The sequence below is a fragment of the Miscanthus floridulus genome, chromosome 14 (genome assembly GCF_019320115.1).
Source record: "Miscanthus floridulus cultivar M001 chromosome 14, ASM1932011v1, whole genome shotgun sequence".
In the NCBI taxonomy this organism is placed as follows: domain Eukaryota; kingdom Viridiplantae; phylum Streptophyta; class Magnoliopsida; order Poales; family Poaceae; genus Miscanthus; species Miscanthus floridulus.
This window is the reverse complement of record NC_089593.1, coordinates 20217312-20240552: the sequence shown is the minus strand read 5'-3', so window position 1 is coordinate 20240552 and position 23241 is coordinate 20217312. Positions and strand designations below refer to the sequence as shown.

The window sequence follows — 23241 nt, the reverse complement described above, 5'->3', positions numbered from 1 at the left end:
ATGAGGATCACACAAGCCATGAGCAATCCACTAGAGTACCTTTTGGCTCTCCGCCGGGGAAAGGTCAAGAACCCCTCACAATCACCATGATCGGAGCCGGAGACAATCACCAACCTCCGCTCGATGATTCTCGTTGCTCCAAGCCATCTAGGTGGCGGCAACCACCAAGAGTAACAAGCGAATCCCGCAGCGAAACACGAACACCAAGTGCCTCGAGATGCAAACACTCAAGCAATGCACTTGGATTCTCTCCCAATCTCACAAAGATGATGAATCAATGATGGAGATGAGTGGGAGGGTTTTGACTAAGCTCACAAGGTTGCTATGTCAATGCAAAATGGCCAAGAGAGTGAGCTTGAGCTGGCCATGGGGCTTAAATAGAAGCCCCCATGAAATAGAGTCATTGTACCCCTTCACTGGGCATAACGCGGGGTGACCGGATGCTCCAGTCATATTGACCAGACGCTAGACCTTAGCATCTGGTCACGCGATGCGTGCCACGTGTCCCCTCTCTTCAAATGTTGATCGCCCGATCTCAACGATCAAGTGACGACCGGACGCAGCAGCTCAAAGTGACCGGACGCTGAACCCCAGCGTCCGGTCATTTTCAGTAAGCATCCAGAGATGATTTTTGACGACCGGATGCGTCCAGTCATGCTAGACCGGACTCACCCAGCGTTCAGTCACACGGCGACTCCCCTGTGCACTGCCACATCAGCTGGACCGAACACAGCCTTCTAGCGTCCGGTCGCTGAGCGACCCAGCATCCGGTCATGAGACCAAAACACATGCCCTCTGCTGCCACTGACCGGATGTGCCGGTCCAACCGAGACCAGCGTTCGATCACTTACAATGACCTCCGTCTTTTCTGTCTAGGGCACCGGTGGCACCATCGGACTATCTGCATTCCGCCGGTGGACTTTCCTACCCTTGCTCAAATGTGCCAACCACCAAGTGTATCACCTTGTGCACATGTGTTAGCATATTTTCACAAACATTTTCAAGGGTGTTAGCACTCCACTAGATCCTAAATGCATATGCAATGAGTTAGAGCATCTAGTGGCACTTTGATAACAGCATTTCGATACGAGTTTCACCCCTCTTAATAGTACGACTATCGATCCTAAATGTGATCACACTCACTAAGTGTCTCGATCACCAAAACAAAATGACTCCTACCATTTATACCTTTGCCTTGAGCCTTTTATTTTTCTCTTTCTTCTTTTCAAGTCCAAGCACTTGATCATCACCATGGCATCGCTATCTTCATGTCATGATCTTCATTTGCTTCACCACTTGGAATGTGCTACCTGTCTCATGATCACTTGATAAACTAGGTTAGCACTTAGGGTTTCATCAATTCACCAAAACCAAACTAGAGCTTTCAATCTCCCCCTTTTTGGTAATTGATAACAACCCTTACACAAAGATATGAATTGAAATTCAATTGAATTCATATTGCTTTCCCAAGCATTTTTACCATTTGTAAAAGGATATGAACAAGTTTCATGAACCCCAAATGGTAGCAATTGCTCCCCCTACATATGTGCTAAGAGTTTGGATTGAAGCTTGCACATATGCTTAGATAGGAAATATAGGAGACAATGTCTACCAAATGATGCTAAGGTATAAAAGATGGACCTTTGAAGCGTGATACCAATCGGAGTGCAACATTATACCATCCTTAGCACCATGGTTAGCTCGTTACCACTTGGAAACACTTAGAAATGAAATCACTAGATAACCTATGCATGCTAGATTTTTATTTCATCATTCAAACCTACACCTAGCATACACCACACAAGTATGGATATTGAAATTTAAAACTTTTGCCATGCAAGCAAACAAATGAAATGCACATTCAAATGCACCATACAAGTTCATGAGCTTGCTCCCCATACTTGTGTGCTCAAAATTTAAATTGAATCATTTCCTTTGTCATATCTCTCCCTTATGTCAAATTCTCCCCCTATCACTTATATCTTTATTTCTCTCCCCTCTGTTGTGTTTTTACTATCTTTGTGCACTATTTCTCCCCCTTTGTCATCAATGACCACAAATGTTTAAAATGTAGATATGTTGAGATTATCAATGTCAATCAATGGAGTGAGGATAATTTTCCCAAATTTGGTTCAATCTAGATCATTTGCCAAAGATATTTAACTCCGTTTAGCTTCTTTACACCTCCAAATAAGGGTTATCTTGTACCATGTTGAGTTAAACACTTAGAGCTCATTTTCTAGATCAAACACTAGGTTTACAAGCCCACAATCATGTCATATGCTACCACTAGATCAAAATAAGCATAGAAGCAATAGTGATACCATATAATCATCAAATTCATTTGATTTTCATGAATGAGCTTATTAAATGTGGAATATGTCTAGATGCACTAAACAATGTCCTTAGCAAGGATATATGCCATGTCAATCAACTTTTACCTTGGATTGCTCGAAGGAGAGGCATGTCATATAAATGGGGGGGGGGTGCATCAACACAAATTTGAGAAATCCAATATGTTCAACTCATTCCTTAGCTTGCAAAACCTCTTCTCATCTAATGGCTTGGTGAATATATCGGCAAGTTGATCTTCGGTGCCTACACTCTCAATACAAATGTCCCCTTTTTGTTGGTGATCTCTTATGAAATGGTGGCGGACATCAATGTGCTTTGTTCTTGCATGTTGAACTGGATTGTTTGTCAACTTGATTGCACTCTCATTATCACATAGCAATGGCACTTTCTTAAACTTGATTCCAAAGTCACTCAAAGTGACCTTCATCCAAAGTATTTGTGCACAATAACTACCGGCGGATATGTATTCGGCTTCGACGGTTGATAATGCAACACTATTTTGCTTCATTGATGACCATGAAACAAGTGATCTTCTCAACAATTGACATGTGCCCAAGGTGCTCTTCCTTTCAACCTTGCATCCCACATAATTCGAGTCAGAGTAACCAACTAGCTCAAACTTTGCTCCTTTGGGATACCACAAACCAACATTTGGTGTATGCTTCAAGTACCTCAATATTCTCTTTGTAGCCTTCAAATGACTTTCTCTTGGTGAGGCTTGAAATCTTGCACACATGCATACACTAAACATAACATCCGGCCTTGATGCGGTCAAATAGAGTAGGCTTCCAATCATAGACCGATACAATTTTTGATCCACCATATTACCACTTGCATCACTATCCAAGTTGCCATTTGTTCCCATTGGTGTGCTAATGGCTTTACTATCACTCATGCCAAACTTCTTGATCATGTCCTTGATATACTTGCCTTGACTTACAAATGTACCATTCTTCAATTGCTTGATTTGAAGACCAAGGAAGTAACTTAACTCTCCAATCATGGACATCTCAAACTCATTAGCCATCATCTTTCCAAACTCATCACAAAAGTCTTGATTGGTTGATCCAAATATGATGTCATCAACATAGATTTGCAATACAAATAGATCTTTTCCAATCTTCTTGAAAAGAGTGGTGTCAACCTTGCCCATCATGAACCCTTTAGAGAGTAGGAAGTCCCTCAATCTCTCATACCATGCTCTAGGTGCTTGCTTCAAGCCATACAATGCCTTCTTCAACTTGTACACATGGTTGGGCTTCTTATCATCTTCAAAACCGAGAGGTTGCTCAACATATACTTTTTCATTGATTTAACCATTGAGAAATGCACTCTTAACATCCATTTGATAGAGTTTGATGTTTTTGGCACAAGCATAGGCTAGCAAGATCCTAATTGCTTCCAATCTAGCAACTGGGGCATATGTTTTTCCAAAGTCAAGACCTTCAACTTGTGTATAACCTTGTGCTACCAATCTTGCTTTGTTCCTTACTACTATCCCATCTTGATATTGCTTGTTTCTAAAGACCCATTTGGTTTCAATTACATTGTGTTCCTTTGGTCTCTCTACTAATTTTCATACTTGATTTCTTGCAAAGTTATTCAATTCTTCATGCATAGCATTTACCCAATCAACATCCTTCAATGCTTCATCTATCTTCTTTGGTTCAATGGATGACACAAATGAGAAATGCTCACAAAATGAAGCTAATCTTGATCTTGTTTGTACACCTCTAGAAATATCTCCAATGATAGTGTCCAATGGATGATCCCTTGCAATATTAGTTGGTTGGAGGATTGGAACTTGATTGCTTGCACTTGCTTGATCATTGGGTTGAGATGATGTACTAGCCACTTGATCTTCTTCATTATCATGAGAGCCACTTGTACTAGCTTGATTTGTATCATCTTGCATATTTGAGTTCGAGAGCACTTGCACTTGATCATCTTCATCATCATTCACTTGCCTAGGCCTCAATTCACCAACATCCATGTTCTTCATGGCATTTGAAAGTTGAATGCCTCTAACATCTTCCAAGTTCTCATTCTCTACTTGTGAACCCTTGGTTTCATCAAATTCAACATCATGAACTTCCTCAAGAGTACTACTATCCAAATTTCAAACTCTATATGCTTTGCTTGTAGTGGAATAACCAAGTAGAAATCCTTCATCACATTTCTTGTTAAACTTGCCCAATCTAGTGCCTTTCTTCAAGATATAACATTTGCAACCAAAGACCCAAAAATATGCAATGTTGGGCTTTCTACCATTCAAGAGCTCATATGATGTCTTCTCTTTCAATAGGTGACAATAGAGGCGGTTGCTATAATAGCAAGCCATGTTGATAGCTTCGGCCCAAAAGGATTGACTCACATTGTACTCACTAAGCATAGACCTTGCCATATCAATGAGTGTTCTATTCTTCCTCTCAACAAGGCCATTTGATTGTGGAGTGTACTTGGCCGAGAATTGATGTCTAATTCCAAATTCATCACATAACTCATCAATTCTAGTGTTCTTAAACTCACTATCATTGTCACTTCTTACTCTCTTGATGGTTGTTTCAAATTCATTGTGAATACCCTTGACAAATGATTTGAATGTTACAAACACATCACTTTTGTCCACTAGAAAGAATACCCATGTGTATCTAGTGTAATCATCCACTATCACAAAACCATATTTGTTACCACCAATGCTAGTATATTGTGTTGGCCCAAACAAATCCATGTGCAATAACTCAAATGCTTTACTAGTGCTCATCATGCTTTTCTTAGGATGGGTGTTTCCAACTTGTTTGCCGGCTTGACAAGAGCTACAAAGTTTATCCTTCTCAAACACAATATCTTTCAAGCCTCTAACGAAGTCATGCTTAACCAATCTATTCAATTGTTTCATTCCAACATGACCAAGCCTTCTATATCATAACCAACCCATGCTAGACTTAGTGAACAAGCATGTAGATAATTTAGCTTCACTAGCATTGAAATCAACCAAGTATAGATTCTCATATCTAAAGCCTTTGAAGATCAAGTTAGAGCCATCTACACTTATGATCTCTACAACATCTACCCCAAATATGCATTTGAATCCAAGATCACATAATTGAGCCACGGATAGCAAGTTGAAGTTCAAGCTCTCTACTAGCAACACATTTAAAATGCTCATGTCATTAGATATTGCAATCTTACCAAGCCCTTTGACCTTTCCTTTGCCATTGTCACCAAATGTGATACTATCATAACCATCATTGCCATTGGTGTTGATTGAGTTGAACATTCTTGCATCACCGGTCATGTGTTGAGTGCACCCACTATCAAGAACCCAATGCCTTCCTCCAGCTTTGTAATTGACCTATAAAATAAGATCAATTCTTTTTAGGTACCCAAACTTGCTTGGGTCCTTGAAGGTTAGTTACTAAGCTCTTTGGTACCCAAATGGCTTTCTTCTTTGAGCCCATCCATAGTTTACCAATGAACTTAGCCTTCACACCATCTGTACCCTTAGTAAGCACATAGAAAGAATTAATCTTAATTGAGGATACATTGGCATTTTTGCTCTTGTTCTTGCACTCATGCTCTTTATGACCAGCTTGCTTGTAACTAGTGCAAAACCGATTATTATTCTTCACAAAACTAGTCTTGTAAGGAGCAAAGGCCGCCTTACCTTTCTTGGGGGTATAGCCCAATTCCTCTTTGTAGAGAGAAGCTCTTTGGCTACCCAAGCACATAAGCAAGCAGTCCTCACCACCATAGGCCTTAGCCAAGGTGTGAGTGAGCTTATTGACCTCCTTCTTGAGGTTCTCATTCTCAACCATTAGTGAGGCATCACAAGTGAGACCATCACTACTAGATGAGGTGGAAGTAGAAGTACTACAAGAAGGGTTAGCGGGAGGAACAATGATAGCCATAGATAATGATTCATCAATAATATCACAAGTTAAGCCTACATTGCAAGTTTCAACATGCTTCTTTTTATTTTGCTCATCAAGCAAAGAGGAATGAGCCTTTTCAATATTTTTGTGAGCCTTGCCAAGCTTCTCATGGGCTTCCTCTAGCCTCTTATGAGATGCATTGAGCTCATCAAAGGCTTGCTTAAGGGCTTTTAGTTCCTTACACAAGCTTTTGCATTCCCTTCTCTTGATATCAAAGTGTTCTCTAGCATCTTCTAGCATGTTAAATAGTTCATCCTTAGTAGGTTCATCATCATCACTATCACTTTCATTATCATGTTCATCATCACTTCCACATCAGAGTTTGTACCTTAGTGGCCTTAGCCATGAAGCATGATGGAGTGTCGAAGAGAGAAGGTTTCTCATTGATTGCAATGCTTGCAAGTGGCTTCTTCTTGGTGGTCTTGTCATCATCACTATCATCATCATCACTTGAGAAAGCATCATTATCCCAAGTGACCACATATGAACCACCATTCTTCTTCTTGAAGGTCATCTTGTCCTTCTTCTCTTTCTTTTCCTTCTTGTCCTTCTTCTTGTTCCTCTTGTTGTCATCATCATTGTCGCTATTGTATGGACATTGAGCAACAAGATGATCTTTGCTTCCACATTTGAAGCACCTTCTTGACTCTTCCTTGTTCTTGGATGAAGATTTCTTTCTTCTAGCATGGTACCCTTTCTTCATCATGAACTTGCCAAATTTCTTGACAAAGAGAGCCATCTTCTCATCATCATCATCATCCTATGAACCATCATCTTCACTTGATGTTTCTTGCTTAGCCTTGCCCTTGGATGATGTGGCCTTGAATGCCACACTCTTCTTCTTCTCATCTTTCTTCTCATCTTTCTTCTCCTTCTTTTCTTCCTTCTCATCATCATCTCTATATGTATCATCGGTCATTATATCTCCCAACACTTGGTTTGGTGTCATGGTGTCCAAACCACTCCTTACTAGAATAGTGACCAATGTGCCAAATCTTGAAGGCAAGCATTTCAAGAACTTGTGGGAGAAGTCCTTGTCCTTCACCTCTTCTCCAAGTGCTTTGAGATCATTAACAAGCACTTGAAGCCTATGGAACATCTCTGGCATACTCTCATCCTCCTTCATCTTGAAGCTTGCAAACTTCTCTTTGAGAATGTATGCCTTTGCACCCTTCATGGCTTGCGTGCCCTCAAATGATTCCTCCAATTTCTTCCATGCCTCATGAGCTCTTTCAATGTTCTTGATTTGCTCAAATGTTCTCTCATTCAAAGCATCATGGATGGCACTAAGAGCAATGTTATTATTTTGGAGTAGCATCTCTTCAGCGGTGGTGGCAGCCTCTTCATCCTCAATCTCAATTTTGGTCTCCACCACCTTCCAAACCTTCCTATTGATTGGCTTGATATAAGTTGTCATCTTAGCTTTCCAATTGGGATAATTTGAGCTATCAAATTGGGGTGGCTTCTTGGTGTTGTTGATTTGAGTCATTTTTACACCGAAGGTTGTTAAGCCCCAAATCACGGTGACCTTGGCTCTGATACCACATGAAAGGTCCTAATGGCTAGAGGGGGGGTGAATAGCCTAATAAAAATTTCTACAACAACACTTAGCAAACCGGTTAGACAATTATGAGGCAAAGCAAGTGTTGCGCTAGCCTACTAAAAATGCAAGCCACCTACCACAATTCTAGTTGATATAGTTTCTATCCACACAAAAGCTATGTCACTACGCTAAGTTAGTGTGCTCTCAAAGGCTGACTAAAGAGCTACACTAACCAAACTAATAAGCTCTCACAACTAGCTACACTAAAGAGCTTGACAACTAGTTTGTGGTAATGTAAAGAGAGTAAGCAAGATAGTTATACCGCCATGTCAAGGAGTGAACCAATCAATCACAATAATCAATATCAATGAAGACCAATCACCTCAAAATCAAAGGATGATCACAATGATTTTTTATCGAGGTTCACTTGCTTGCCGTCAAGCTACTCCTCGTTGTGGCGATTCACTCACTTGGAGGTTCACGCGCTAATTGGCATCACACGCCAAACCCTCAATAGGGTGCTGCACAACCAACACAAGATGAGGATCACACAATCCATGGGCAATCCACTAGAGTACCTTTTGGCTCTCCACTGGGGAAAGGTCAAGAACCCCTCACAATCACCACGATCAGAGCCGGAGACAATCACCAACCTTTGCTCAACGATCCTTGTTGCTCCAAGCCATCTAGGTGGCGGCAACCACCAAGAGTAACAAGCGAATCCCGCAGCAAAACACGAACACCAAGTGCCTCTAGAGCAAACACTCAAGCAATGCACTTGGATTCTCTCCCAATCTCACAAAGATGATGAATCAATGATAGAGATGAGTGGGAGGGCTTTGGCTAAGCTCACAAGGTAGCTATATCAATGCAAAATGGCCAAGAGAGTGAGCTTGAGCCGGCCATGGGGCTTAAATAGAAGCCCCCACGAAATAGAGCCATTGTACTCCGTCACTGGGCACAACACGGGGTGGCCGGACGCTCCGGTCATATTGACCGGACGCTGGACCTTAGCGTCCGGTCACACGATGCGTGCCACGTGTCCCCTCTCTTCAAATGTCGATCACCCAATCTCAATGGTCAGCAGCTCAAAGTGACCGGACACTGAACCCCAGCGTCCGATCATTTCTAGTAAGCATCTAGAGACGATTTTTGACGACTGAACATGTCCAGTCATGCTCGACCGAACTCACCCAGCACCCGGTCTCACGGTGACTCCCCTGTGCGCTGCCAAGTCAGCTGGACCGGACACAGCCTTCCAGCGTCCGGTCGCTGAGCGACCTAGCGTTCGGTCATGAGACCGAAACGCACGCCCTCTACTGCCACTGACCGGACGTGTCGGTCCAACCGAGACCAGCGTTTGGTCACTTACAGTGACCTCCATCTTTTCTGTCTAGGGCGCCGGTGGCACCATCGGACTGTTCGCACTTCAATGGTGGAGTTTCCTACCCTTGCTCAAATGTGCCAACCACCAAGTGTATCACCTTGTGCATATGTGTTAGCATATTTTTACAAACATTTTCAAGGGTGTTAGCACTCCCCTAGATCCTAAATGCATATGCAATGAATTAGAGCATCTAGTGGCACTTTGATAATCGCATTTCGATACGAGTTTCACCCCTCTTAATAGTATGGCTGTCGATCCTAAATGTGATCACACTCACTAAGTGTCTCGATCACCAAAACAAAATGGCTCCTACCATTTATACATTTGCCTTGAGCCTTTTGTTTTTCTCTTTCTTCTTTTCAAGTCCAAGCACTTGATCATCACCATGGCATCGCCATCTTCATGTCATGATCTTCATTTACTTCACCACTTGGAATGTGCTACCTATCTCATGATCACTTGATAAACTAGGTTAGCACTTAGGGTTTCATCAATTCACCAAAACCAAACTAGAGCTTTCACATGGTGGCACAGTGAGCGTGATGCGCATAGTTTGAGTCTAGCTGGTATGCTTCCTTTTGTTCATCCCTGATAGAGATGCACACCCTGGTCTTCCAATAAGTGTCCTCTAGAGGATGCGTATGCTCAGTGTAGACATACTCCACAGCTGCGTCCTAATCAACATAGTATGTCTAAAGAATCCCCATAAGTCGGTGGTGTGAGATGGAGGATTCGCACCCTGGTTTGTACCAGATCTTTGTAGTCCATCCTAGGGGAGGGATCGGCTCATCCTCTTGAACGGCGTCCTCCTCATCATCATTAGACAATACAATGACCTCCACTTCTTTGGGTTCTTCTTCGGGCTCTTCCTGGAATGGCTTAGGCGTAGGTGTAGGTGCTGGCGAGTCAACTTCTTGCTCCTGGGACTCCTCCTCACATGGCTCCATGGACTCATACAAGCCACGAGGCGGGTAGTAGCCTCCGATGCTGATGCGAGCGGTCTTATTGGCACTAGACATCTACAGAATTAGATTTAGTTAGAATAGAAGCAAAAAAAATCATAACAGGGTGAGGCAAAAGAAGCATAAAATTTAACAAATAACAAGAGTGAGATGGGAAGCATGAAGTGAGTGAAGCAAAAGAGGCTAAAACAACCATTGCTAACTAGGCTTGCGTTTTACAGTCAATACGGCTTTAATACCAATCTATCACACTCGATTTTAAGGATAAAATAGGATGCAAAATCTTATATGCGCCCAGAGATCAATCACACACATAAGCCGACAAATTATGAATAGTATCATTACAAGTGTTTATGACATCACGAATAATAAGACAGAGTCCTCACATAAATGTAGCAAAAGTTTAAAGAACAGATCTCTCGCGGAAGCTCCATATCATAGGGACGTCAATTGGTCGACCACAAGTCTAGTAATCCTCAAGAATGTCGTCATTACCATAGCCATCTGTTACCCATCTGAGATTTTTATCCAAATAATAAAAATAAACAAGCGTAAGTATGTGTTGTACTCAACAAGTGTAACATGGGGTTCATAAGGCTTGACACAGGTTTAACAACATTCAGCTTTTTAATTGTCACAATTTTAGCATAAGAGTAGCACAAGTTGTTTCAATCCAAAAGTAGAACACATGATCAACATAAACATGAATAATGAATAGCATAAATCAATAATTCTTTGTGATCATCTATTCCATAAGGGTTCCAAGGCTGCTCGTGACCGTGAGCACGGCTGATATACCAGTTTTACACTCTGTAGAGGTTATACACTTTTACTGTGAGTCGTGATTTACCCTTTCGCCCGATGTCATGAGCCTCTTAACCCATTACCAAGGAAGGTCGGCAAGGTTCACTATGAAGCCTTTCAAAGGTTCGTGTAACAAGTCAGGGCCATTAAATTCACTTGGCAAACAGATGTAGAGCCCCCTTCCCGATGGCACATTGACGCGCAGCCTATACTCATGGGGATAAAGGCCGCACTATACCCGATTCGGCAAGCCATTCTTATGCCAATAAAGGTAACCACTAACAAGCTAGAAAAGATCCTCATACTGAGCTAAAGACAGAGCCATGTAGCCCTCACAGCTGTACTATAAGTCCCGGGTGATCACTTATAGATAAGTCCTTAGGAAGAGAAATCTAAAGCATTTAGAAAGTAGCTAAATACTCCAGCCCCCTATTTCCAAGTTGCTAAAAAGTCATATTTTAATGTTTATTGCATATATCATTAGTCAAGTTACAAGATCATGGTTTAATTGAGCACTAGCAAAGCTACCCAATGCATATCCCATAGGAGACAAGGTATAAGTCCAATTCTAGGGAATCCCTATCAAGGTGACACATGCAACATGAATTAAATGTATTAAAGTGAATAGGAAACAAGGATAATCCCATGCTATACTTGCCTTGAACAAAATGCTCCTGCTGATCCTGCTCGTCAAAGTAATACTCTTGCTCATCCACGAATTGCTCACCGTCGATACTCGATAATCACAGCAACATACAAGCATCCAGAAGCAATCATGCATAGCAAACAAAAGCTATAGATTAGAACAATACACCAATTAGCATAAAACCAAGATGAAAAGTTTGTAAAATGAATCTACGTCTCACTATGAACATACAGATGCGAAGTTCACAAAAATCAGAGCTAAAACGAAGAAGTTATGATTTATACAAGATTTCCTTTAGTAAAGTAATAGATTAAATCTAACCTTGAATTTTAAAAGTTGAAAACATACTTAACAGTACTATGAACATGTAGATTATGGAATTACGAACCTAACGCAAGTTGAACGGATCAAATCGGAGCTAAAACGTGAAAGTTATGGCCTATAGAAACTAGTGGCAAAACTATAAATAGATTAAAACATATTTTGGATCTAAACCGAAAGAAATTACGCTTTTAAAAGAAGAAGGTGAATTCTGTGATTGCGCTTTGGACTATGGGTTCTATAATCAAAACCCAAGGGACTCTTTAGCAAATAAGCCAGGCGAAGGGGTATCGGGCTCTATCGGCCATTGGATCTTCACCGTACGGTCAGGATTAAAACGGAGAAGGTAAATAGGGTGACGCCGGCTGAGAACAGGGATGACGCGGCGGTCTATCATGAACGGCGGTGAGGAGCTCGCTAGCGTTGTTAGTTTGGGCAAATCCGACCCCCATATGACATGGGAAAAGGACGGGGAGCAAGAGGGAGGCACGGCGAACTCATCTGGGCGATCAATTGCAACTAAAAATGAGCAGAGGCTATGAGCAGCGAGTTATGGCGGCTATGAAGCGACTGCAGCACGGGGAAATCCATAACAGAGGGAGAAAGAGAGGGATACAGGGCTAAACCGGTTCAAGAACTTCACGTGAAGCTCTGAGTTGTGCTTACCATGACGGAGGACCAACCAAACGGCACGGCGACTTTGGCTTCTTCTCGGTGGCTCGGGATGGCTACGAAGCTAGGGTTCCTTGTGGCACTAGGGCATGGAGGTGCTATGGATTGCTAGATGGGGGCGGCAGGTGCAGGGTCGTTACTTATGAGGGCCTCGACGTGCGGGTCAAGCCAGACGTGGCGTAGGCGGCACGGATTCAGCAGCTGCGGCAGTGATGGTGTCTGGCTCAGACACAAGCCGAAGGAAGGAGATGCGCCTGACAAGCGAGCCTGGTGCGTCAGTGAGACAGGCGAGGGAGTAAAACATGGGTGGCTATGCTGGGCCATCGGCTGGGCCGCGCGAGAGCGCTGCGACTGCGGAGAAGCAAAGCGGCCCAAGAGCAGGAGCGGCTAGGCCTACGGGGAAGCGGGAGCCGCACGGGCGGAACTGGGCCAGCGCCTGGGCCAACAGGCCGTGAACAAGTGGAGGAGAAAAAATCATTTCTCTTTTTATTTTCTATTTTTTCAAACAAATTTTGAACTCCAAATTCAAATCAATTTGAAGTTTGATTTTAAACCACACAATTCAAAAATAATATGCAACAGCATGAATGCATAGACATGTAGGTAAACCTTATATTTGATTTTAATTTGATAAAATTTATTATTTTTCTATGTTACATGCTCATAAAATGCGTAATTAAATCATTTCCTCCTATTTTAAAATCATACAAATTTTAGGGTGTTACAGTGTGGCTCATCAACTTAATTCCCCAATAATTAGTATAACTTTAGATATCTCCCTTGTTGTTGTAGATTGGTACCAATATGCTTCTTCACTCCTCAGGCATCTTGTTTGATCTAAAGATATTGTTGAACAACTTGGTTAGCCATACTATAGCTATATCCCCGAGACATCTCCACACCTTGATTGGGATACCATAAGGGCCCATCGCTTTTCCCCCCTTCATCCTTTTCAAGGCTTCTCTGACCTCCGATTCTTGAATCCTCCGCACAATGCACCTGTTAGTGTCATCAAACGAGTCATCCAGCTGAACGGTGGTGTTCTCATTCTCACCATTGAATAATTTATCAAAATACTCTTGCCATCTATGTTTGATCTCATCCTCCTTCACCAAGAGTTGCTCCCTCTCATCCTTTATGCACTTGACTTGGTTGAAGTCCCTTGTCTTCCTATCACAAGCTCTAGCCATCCTATAAATGCCCTTCTCTCTTTCCTTCGTACTCAAACATCAGTAAAGGTCCTCATAGGCCCACCCCTTTGCCTCACTCATCGCTCGTTTTTCAGTCTTCTTTGCCACCTTGTACTTCTCTATGTTGTTTGCACACCTGTCATGATACAAGCACTTATAGCACTCCTTCTTTTCCTTGATAGCCTTTTGCACATCTTTATTCCACCACCAAGTGTCTTTCGAGTCGCATTCGCTCCCTTTGGTCACTCGAAGCACCTCTGAAGCAACCTTCCAAACGCATGTTGTCATCTTCTCCCACATGTTGTTTGCATCGCCTTCATCATTCCAAGGGCCCTCTTTAATGACATTTACCTTAAAGACCTTTGATGCCTCCCCTTCAAATTTCCACCACTTCATTCTAGCAACCCTAGCTTGTTTGTTTCCATGAGCTTGCACTAGAAAGCAGAAGTCAGCCACCACTAGCTTGTGTTGAGTGACCACACATTCTCCAGGTATCACCTTACAGTCCACGCATGTTCGTTTATCCCTCCTTCTTGTAAGGATAAAGTCGATTTGACTAGAGTACTGGCCACTACTAAAGGTCACTAAATGGGACTGTCTGTTATGAAAGAAAGAGTTAGCTATCATCAGATCAAAAGCTATGGTGAAGTCTAAGACTTCCTCTCCCTCCTGGTTCCTACTACCATATTTGAAACCCCCATGAACCGCCTCGAAATCTGCACTTGATGTACCTACATGGCCATTAAGATCACCTCCTATAAAGAGCTTCTCGCTACTAGGGACAGCTCTAACCAAGTGATCTGAGTCTTATTAGAAAAGCCGCTTAGCACTCTCATCATGGCCTACTTGGGGGGCATATGCACTAATTACGTTTAAGACCATATCACTAATGACAAGTTTAACTAAGATGATCCTATCCCCTTGCCTTCTCACCTCCACCATACCATCCTTGAGGCTCTTATCAATCAAAACTCCTACTCTATTTTTATTTAAAGTTGTCCCTATGTACTAGAGCTTGAAGCCGGTATTGTCCACCTCCTTCGTGATTTTTTTTATTTTTAACACTTTTTGTAAACTAATTTTAAATCTAACACAGTTTTATTTTTTCCCCAAAACTAACACTTTTGTCCGTGCCTATTTCCCTAGCATAGTGAAATGCCTGTGCTGCGCCATGTATGGTGGCGCGTCGAGAGGGATGATGTGGCGATGACTAGGGCACTGACTGATGATGTGGTAGGGTCTGCCATGCCACCGATCTTGGTGCAGCATTGATGCGCCATAGCCCACGGTGTGGCACTAACGCGCCAAGGCCCACGGCACGACAGGACCTGGACACAGATAGAAGCCGACCAGCCTCAATTGCAATTGAACTGGAGCTGAACAACTACAAGTGCCGCGACGCATTGAAACAAATATGAAGCAAATAAATGGAGTCCGTGCGCAAGTTGACAAGTTGCCACATAACATTTTCATTGGTTCGACATAAGTTCGACATAACCAACTAAGTCTGCAAGTTTCAGACGACAATATTCATTCGACATAACCAACTAAGTCCCAGGAGTGTAAGGATCCCTCGGACGTTTCTGTCTCTTCGGATTTGTAGGCAACACATTGGGAGTGTAGCCAACATCAGTGTGGTCGCATTGCCAGTGCGTACGGCTCGTACCCTGCAAGTATATGATATGCACGATTACTTATAATTTTTATGATCGTTAGTTTATGGAGCCTACGTATTTAAAGAAACTACCTTTGTTACTACCTGTGAGGCTCCTTGGGTACCAAGCGGGGCACCACCTAGCTAAGACATGCCGATCTCGTCCTGCTGCCAAGGGTCCCACTGGTGGTGCTGTATGCAGAAGCCTGGGGGGTCGTCGTCGTCGTCATCATCGTCCTCGTTTACAGGGTCCTTCCCAGCGCTATAATGTGGTGGTGTACGCACAGCGGAAGCGGCACCTGTCACCGGTTGAGAAGAGCTGGCTGGTGTCCTCAAAGAGCCAGAAGACGTGCCACCCGACCATGCTAGGTAATCGAGTTCCACCCAAGGAGTGTCCATGCAGCTCAACTTCTGAGCTAGCTTCCTACAGCTCCACTTCACCTTCTACATAAATAGACATTAAAGTTAGTGCATTTCCCAAACGCATATACACTAAAGAATATTTTTGGAACGGACAAGTTTATGTTTACCTCTACAAAAGCCTCGAGAACGCCTGGCCCCTGCCCTCTAGACTCGTAAAGCCGAAACGCTGCTTCGTTGGACAGCCTTGACAATTGTGTCGCCTGGGTACAGAAACACGGTTGGACAGTTTTAGTACACATACTTAATACCAAATGGATAACAAATTGTACCATTCGAATATCTTACCATGTATCTTTGAAGCAGGGCTCTCTGTAGTTGTGTATCATCCCTAGTGGCAATGTCATACACATCTTCGATCACATCTTTCTCTTCGTCCTCGTCAATCGCCTCCTCAGTGTATGGGGGCTTGATATGTGTCCTCGTAGACCTATGAAGCCACTATAGGTACTCATTGAAGGTGTGCAGGTCGTGTGGGGGACCCGCATCAACCGGCTACCGGTCCCTGGTCTGCCAAACTGGATGTATGCAGTGTGTGTCACGCGCCAATCCTTGGTCTTGTATCTCTTCCTACGGTCATACTTGCAACAAAACGATTATTAGTTGTACCATACACACCTCTAAATTATAGCTTTGTTATTAATCGATAACGCACCCGTGCAATTCTTGGTTGGTGGAGTAAAGCGGTGGTGGATAGCCTGTCATTCTTCCAAACTGCCTGCAAACCCTGGTGGGCAAGTGAATCTCGACCACGTGGAAGAAAATAAGAGGGACGTTGTAGCGATACTCGTTTGACTCATCCCTAGTGACAGGACTCAGATAGTCCTAGAGCTCCGGAGCATCCCAAGGACACCAATGCACCTGAACATTTCGTAATTGAGTTAGGTTGTGATATAGTGTACATCGAATAAAACACATGTATGATAGTAAAGAGGGCATAACCTGGTGCTGTGTCAGGACGTCGAGATAGTCCGTGTACTCCCTGTACTTGCACCTCGCATTCCCTCTAACTAACTCTGCTTGTGTCCAGATATATAGAGTTGTAGGGAGTGTATCCTGCCCGTTCCAATGTTGCATTTAACACGATAATGAATTGGCCATTAATAATTCCATCATATGTAACTGCCTTAAAGAATATAGTGAACCAAAGTACTTATAGGGAAACTAGTAACAAGGGGCCTCCCAATGGGCCATCATTCCCAACACCAAACCTGGAGTAGGTAGGAGCAACCCCCAAGGTTCGCATACCCTGAGGTGCGACGGTAGGCAATGCATAGCTATCGATACGTCCATACCAGGACTGTGTTGCCCTAGCTGTACGCTGCTATGTTATCCCACGGCTGGCGTAGTATGTCAAGAAAGATCTAGTTAATGGTGTTGCCCAAGGCGTTTGGGAATAGGAAAGCACCAAGGAAGTGCTAGAGCCACACTCTAGCGAACCTATCGATATGAGCCTCATCAGCCTATGGGTCCAAGTAATCAAAGCGCTCTATGATCCACGACGACGAAACACCGGAACTTTTCCTGAAATTCACCAAAGAAAATGAGATCCAATGGCTGCAGAAAAGCAATGCAAGTATTAAATAGGCTTAAATTGCTCACTTATTTTTCTTGGAAACCTCATCGTCCGGTGGAAGAAAGCTAGTGAACTAAGCCACCAGCTCCCTCCAGTGATCGTTGTCAACTATACCTATCACTGGAAATCCCCCCAACCGAAGGCCAAAGATAGCCTTCACGTCCTGTATGGTCAAGGTCATCTCGCCACAAGGTAGGTGAAATGTGTGGGTCTCAGGCCTGCACCTGTTATAAGAATAGAATGGCTATTAGTTACCTCAAATTTGTTAGAAGAATGTTTACGTACAATGAAGGTACTCGTACCTGTCTATAGCTACAGTAAGTAGTGCTGGGTCAAGGAGCGGAAGACCATAGTTGACAACACGGATAAGCTCGAGGAAGCCGGCACACCGTATGTACGGTGCGTAACGCTCGTCCCACTGGTGCGCCCTGGTATGCGTGCAGGGCCTCAAAGGAGGCAAGGGCACCTCTGCGTCAGTGTCAGTCAAGAAGTGTGCTCGGTGCGGGTCGTCGTACTCCACCTCAAGAAGGGGGTACAACTATTGCTGCGTGGGAGGGGTCATCCTATTACAAATTGATAAACAAATGGTTAGAGTATTCAAATTAATAATATTTAAATTAATATTATATAGCATTGCAAAATTTGAACTACTTGTTATGCAATACGAACATAATATGAAAGCACATGTATATATTCAAAGTAACATTAATAGACATATTAAACAACTTCACTAGAAAAATAAGTAACTTCTATGTATAGTTGTTCAGACACAAGACAACTAGAAAATGCCATAACTGCATTTGCTATATAACTTTCCTTTCTTTTTCATTGCACTGTTGATTTACAGTATATAATTTACACAATCTATAAATGAAGAGATGCCATAACTGCATTTGCTATATAGCTTTCCTTTTTTCATCTCATGATAGCCCGTTTCCATCCACCAGAAGCGACGGCCTTTCCCCACTCGCTCCCCACATTTAAGTATTTACGCCCAACTTGAAAAGACAAATTAAAGCCACGTCTTCGCGCTAGCGAGTACGCTAAAAGCTTATTTGCCAACTTTAGAATGAAAACAAATACGGATAATACGGGAGACTATTCACGGCACCGCGCTAATGAGTATGCTAGAGGTTCCGTTACTAACTGCTATACGAAAACGGATGAATGTATCTATGGGCGGGTGAACGTATCTATGGATAATTTAGGAAAACAAAACTATGGTTTCATGCCGATGAATATGCTAAAAGCTTCTTTGCTAACTTTAAAATAAAAACTGATACAGATAATATAGAAAGATAACCATAGCCCACGATAATAATATATATACTAGAAGCTTCTTTGCCAACTCTAAAACGAAAGGTGATGAATATATTTTACAAAAGAAATTTAACGAAACATACACGCAGAATTCATTGCATATGAGACTTCATTGCATACGAGACTGTTGATATTCCTAACAAATACCTATATGAATTTTACAAAAGCTAGCTGAATTTTATAAATACCTATGTGCGTGGCCAGAGGGCGCGGCGGGCGGCCAGAGGGGGTGGCGCGCTGGCGTTCGTGGCGCGGCGGGCGGGCGCGGCGGGCGGCAGGCGTGGCGGGCGGGCGGGCAGGCAGGCGCGGCTTCGGGCAGGCAGACAGAGGGAGGGCGGCTCGCGGGCGATATTTACCTAGGATTGTCGCGCCATGAGGGATGGCGCGGCACTGCCGCGCCAAGATCGGTGGCGCGGCAGAACCTGTCACGTCACCGGTCAGCGCCCCGGTCGTCGCCACGTCATCCCCCTCGCCGCGCCACCATGCATGGCTCAGCTCAGGTGTTTCGCCGCGCTAGGGAAATAGGTGCGGGCAAAAGTGTTAGTTTTAGAAGAAAAAAAAATAGTGTTAGCTTTAAAATTAGTTTACAAAAAGTGTTAAAAATAAAAAAAATTATTCTTCGCCTTCTGCCCCTTCCATTTAGTCTCTTGGACGCATGAGATATTTACACACCTTCTAACCGTTGTGTTCACTAACTCTCTTAACTTACCTATAAGGGACCCTACATTCGAGCTATCTAAACGGATGCTAGTTGGCTCGGCTAGCTTTCTTACCCTTCGCACTCGTCGAGGTAGGTGTGAAGACCTTTGCTCATTTTGCACCACACCCGGGCGCCGATGTGGCGCGCCACTAAGGATGCAATGACCCGATCCTTGCTCACTTGACACCGTATCCATATCGCGACACGGCATGTCACGGGGATGACGACCAGGCCCTTGCTCATTTAACACCATACCCGGGTTTCGACATGGCGTGTCGCTAAGAGGGTTACGCTCCAACGGGATTTTTTTGGGTTTCATCTCCATTAAAGTGGCTAAGTTTTTACATTGGCTCGTCGCGCCTAACACAACCCTCCTCCTTTACCAGGACTTAGGACCTGCTATGCTGGGACACCAAAGGCGTCCCACCATAGGCGGAGTTAGGAGCAGACTAGCACTGTAAGAACAAATTGTATAGATTGTTTGGATCGCACCAATTTGACTCAGGTACTTACTAATAAACTTTATCACATTGACACACACGTCAACATTTTTTGTTTATAAAATAATATGTTTATACAATACTGTTTTAGTCATCCAGTTACCTAGCAGTTTCCTTTTCATTTTCCAAACCAACGTAAGACATGATTTATTGTTTGTCTAAAGGCATTCTTCATGGTTTATTATACCATTAGTGTATTATCAGATAGATGTAGAAATCGCAAAACCGTCTCTTTTGATTTATGAACCATATCCAAACTGATTTACTGTGTATGGAATATGATGTACTTTTAGGACTGCATGCTCTGTATTGATTGTATCATTTAAGTTGCACACTTAATTGGTTTCAGATTGTTCTAAAACAATCATTGTGCTCTTGTTGATATTTCTATGACAGACTATTACTATAGCTATTTGTTTATGTTTTATAAGTTCTCTTCCTGTTCAACTTTCACTTCTATATCTGAACTCTTGACATTCCTAACCAGAGTATGATTGGGGGAAAAATTCTGGAAAGCCAACTTAAACGTATAGGAGTTCTTGGTGCTGGTGATACAATAAGCAAACATACAGCCTTTGATACAAACTACAAAATTTGTGAGTATCATGTTTACCATTTAAATTAATTCAGATTCTTGGTTCTATTTTCCATGCCATATAAACATGTTGGTGTAGTAAAATGAGCCGTTTTTCAGTGTGGGCTAGTCATGGAGATGCAATAAGCATTCAGTACTCTGGAACTCCTGCTCTGAAGGGAGATTTTGTTCGGTAATTTATTTAGGAGAAAAATCATGTTTCTTATTTTTGAGTTCTTTTACTCTATTTCCATTTCTTTCGTTTTCTTGTTAGCAAGAAGCCAAGAAGAGAAACTACTTCTAATTGTATCATGAAGGGGTTGAATTCCATTTTTTTACTATTAACTAAGAACTGTTGTAACTTGTAACCATTGTTGCAGTGAATCCCTATACCAGTATCACCTAAATAATGGGCAACAGTAAATTTTTATTAGTCATCTGGTGAAAAGTCTCCATCTATCCAGAAAATTTTAGTGCAACAGGACATAGGATGGTACCACATGCCCACATGCCCACATTAACAATTAGGCTGACCAAATGCATACTAAGTAGTGCACTTTTGTTTCTGTCAGTCTCCAGATTACTGCTCGTTAATTTATATTCATTCTGTTTATAGTTGGGTGCTTTGAAATGAAGACAAATTGTGGAATGTTATTTATTCTAGGATACTTTTTCATACTTTAAATTTGTTTTTGTCTATTAGGTATGGGAAGCGAACTGCACAAGGAATTCTGAACGATTTGAGGAATGCACTTGCAAGATACTACTTGAATAACTTTGTTGATGGGACTAAGCAGGTAAACAGTTGATAGTTTTGATGGTGCCCCAAATGTCGCATTTCCATAACTTAGCCTAGTACTATATTATGTTAACCATATATTAGTACCAGTGCGATTCTTGCAGTGGGGGTAAGCCTAAGCAAGAAAGTGCTGAAATTTACGATGAAAATGGTAGCTTACATGGCACTGTATAATTGATTTGAGTGGTAAGGGTGTAAGAGGATCGTATGCCAATTATGATCAATGCATCCTGCCATCCTCTATAAAACTTGTTGCTAATGTCTCCACTCTCCACTCTAACTGACTTCATGCGAGGCTCAACTCTCTTTCTTCTAAGTTCCAGTTTACCTTTCATTGAAACATCTGCCCTGTGTGCTTTATAGACAGTGCCTCGATATTTATTTATTCCCTTATGTAGGATGCTATGGATCTTCTTCAAGGACATTACATGACATCTGTTAGTCGAGACATGGCAGTGCCAAGCAAAGCAGGACTTCTGGAGAGTTATGCGGTGGGTACAATTAGCTATAGCTTGGAGTTGCCTTTTATGTTTGGAGCTATTACATTGTGAACTAACTTATGCAGTTTTTCTTTCAGTCCTTCCGCCTTGCTTTTGCGTTGGTTATGGGAGCGCTAATGTTCATGTTGATGTCACTAAGCCAAGGTAAGAATTCTGAATTTTCTGAAACAGACACTTGGGGGGTGTTCTGTTATTCATTTATGCCAATTAATGCCCCCCCCCCCCCCCCCCCCCCCCCCCCCCAGAATTTGGCAGGCAGAAGCATTTGCTGTCTGTTTTTCTATCCAACATAATTCACCATTCAAATAAAGGAACAATTTCTTAAAGGTCTTCCATTTAGTCTCATCCTTAGAAGAGCTTTAATGCGATATGCTGCCTTGTTATTTTGTTTGGACAAATAAAGAAGATTGTACATTGAGGCATTGAGTATTAAAATAAAAAAGCAATTGATGGGACAAAATTCCACTTGCACAAATATTTATTCCTTCTCTTATCTTTTTCTTGGGTTAATGAAGAGTTGTGCCATGATTCAACTTAATGGGTGTGTCTGGTCATGTTGTGCCAAGTAGCATGGGAAAATTAATGACGTGTTTACCAGAGACCAGACCACACAATGATGGCCATGAAGTCTGCCTTGAGACGTGATTTGGAGAATGTCAAGTAAACAATTTGGGAGTCGAGAGTGAATTTAGACTGCGCCATCATTCTAAGGACGAATATGAGATTCTTTTGGCTTTATTATATGCATCCTTGATTTTGACTATTTTTAAAGTGTGTGAACTAAATTAACTGTACATGCTGGTGAAATTTGTTAGTTAATGTGCACAGCTGACTGCTACATTATTTTTGCAGCCCGGAATGATGTTCGCCGTTTGTTGCTGTCACTTATGTGGGCTGGTCTTTGTATTGCCATCACGCATTTTGTTAGAACCAATGGTCGCACGTTCACTAACCGACCTAGGTTTCACCAGTCACGCCATTGATGGATGCAAGGTGACCATTTGCTCGTCAAGCGAGCTACCTCATAGATTGTCATCATTCATCAAACTTGTCGACACATAGGTCTACATGAAGTGTTTTGCAATTTTGGCACGGTACTTGCCCTCTGTAATAAGTTTTCTTCCATTTTGTAACAAGTTTTTGTTTCCTTCTCTCCTACTTTTGGTTCATACAGTTCTGGATCATTGTCTGCTTGGTAGAATCCATTTGTAAAAACCAAGTGAATAAGCCTTTAGCACATATCAGTGTATTATATGATTTGTTCATTTGAAATACTTTTGAGTCCTTGACATTTGCACCAGCAATGGCTATTTTTCTGTGATGCTGCGGGACAAGAAGTTTGTTCTACATCCTTGTTTCCTTGGGTTTAAACTGAGATAGCTC

The 23241-nt window shown here is 42.5% G+C and overlaps 1 protein-coding gene across 1 annotated transcript in view; it reads left to right on the top strand.

Annotated features, from left to right (window-relative positions):
- Window positions 1–22841, top strand: part of LOC136503150 (phosphoinositide phosphatase SAC6-like) — a 28230-nt gene extending 5389 nt beyond the window's left edge. Inside the window, exons 5-11 of the mRNA XM_066498319.1 lie at window positions 19938–19990; window positions 20473–20581; window positions 20680–20752; window positions 21263–21356; window positions 21757–21849; window positions 21936–22002; window positions 22711–22841. Of these exons, the coding sequence (XP_066354416.1) occupies window positions 19938–19990; window positions 20473–20581; window positions 20680–20752; window positions 21263–21356; window positions 21757–21849; window positions 21936–22002; window positions 22711–22841 (620 nt within the window). The remainder of the gene's footprint in view (window positions 1–19937; window positions 19991–20472; window positions 20582–20679; window positions 20753–21262; window positions 21357–21756; window positions 21850–21935; window positions 22003–22710) is intronic.
- The last annotated feature ends 400 nt before the right edge of the window (window positions 22842–23241 follow it).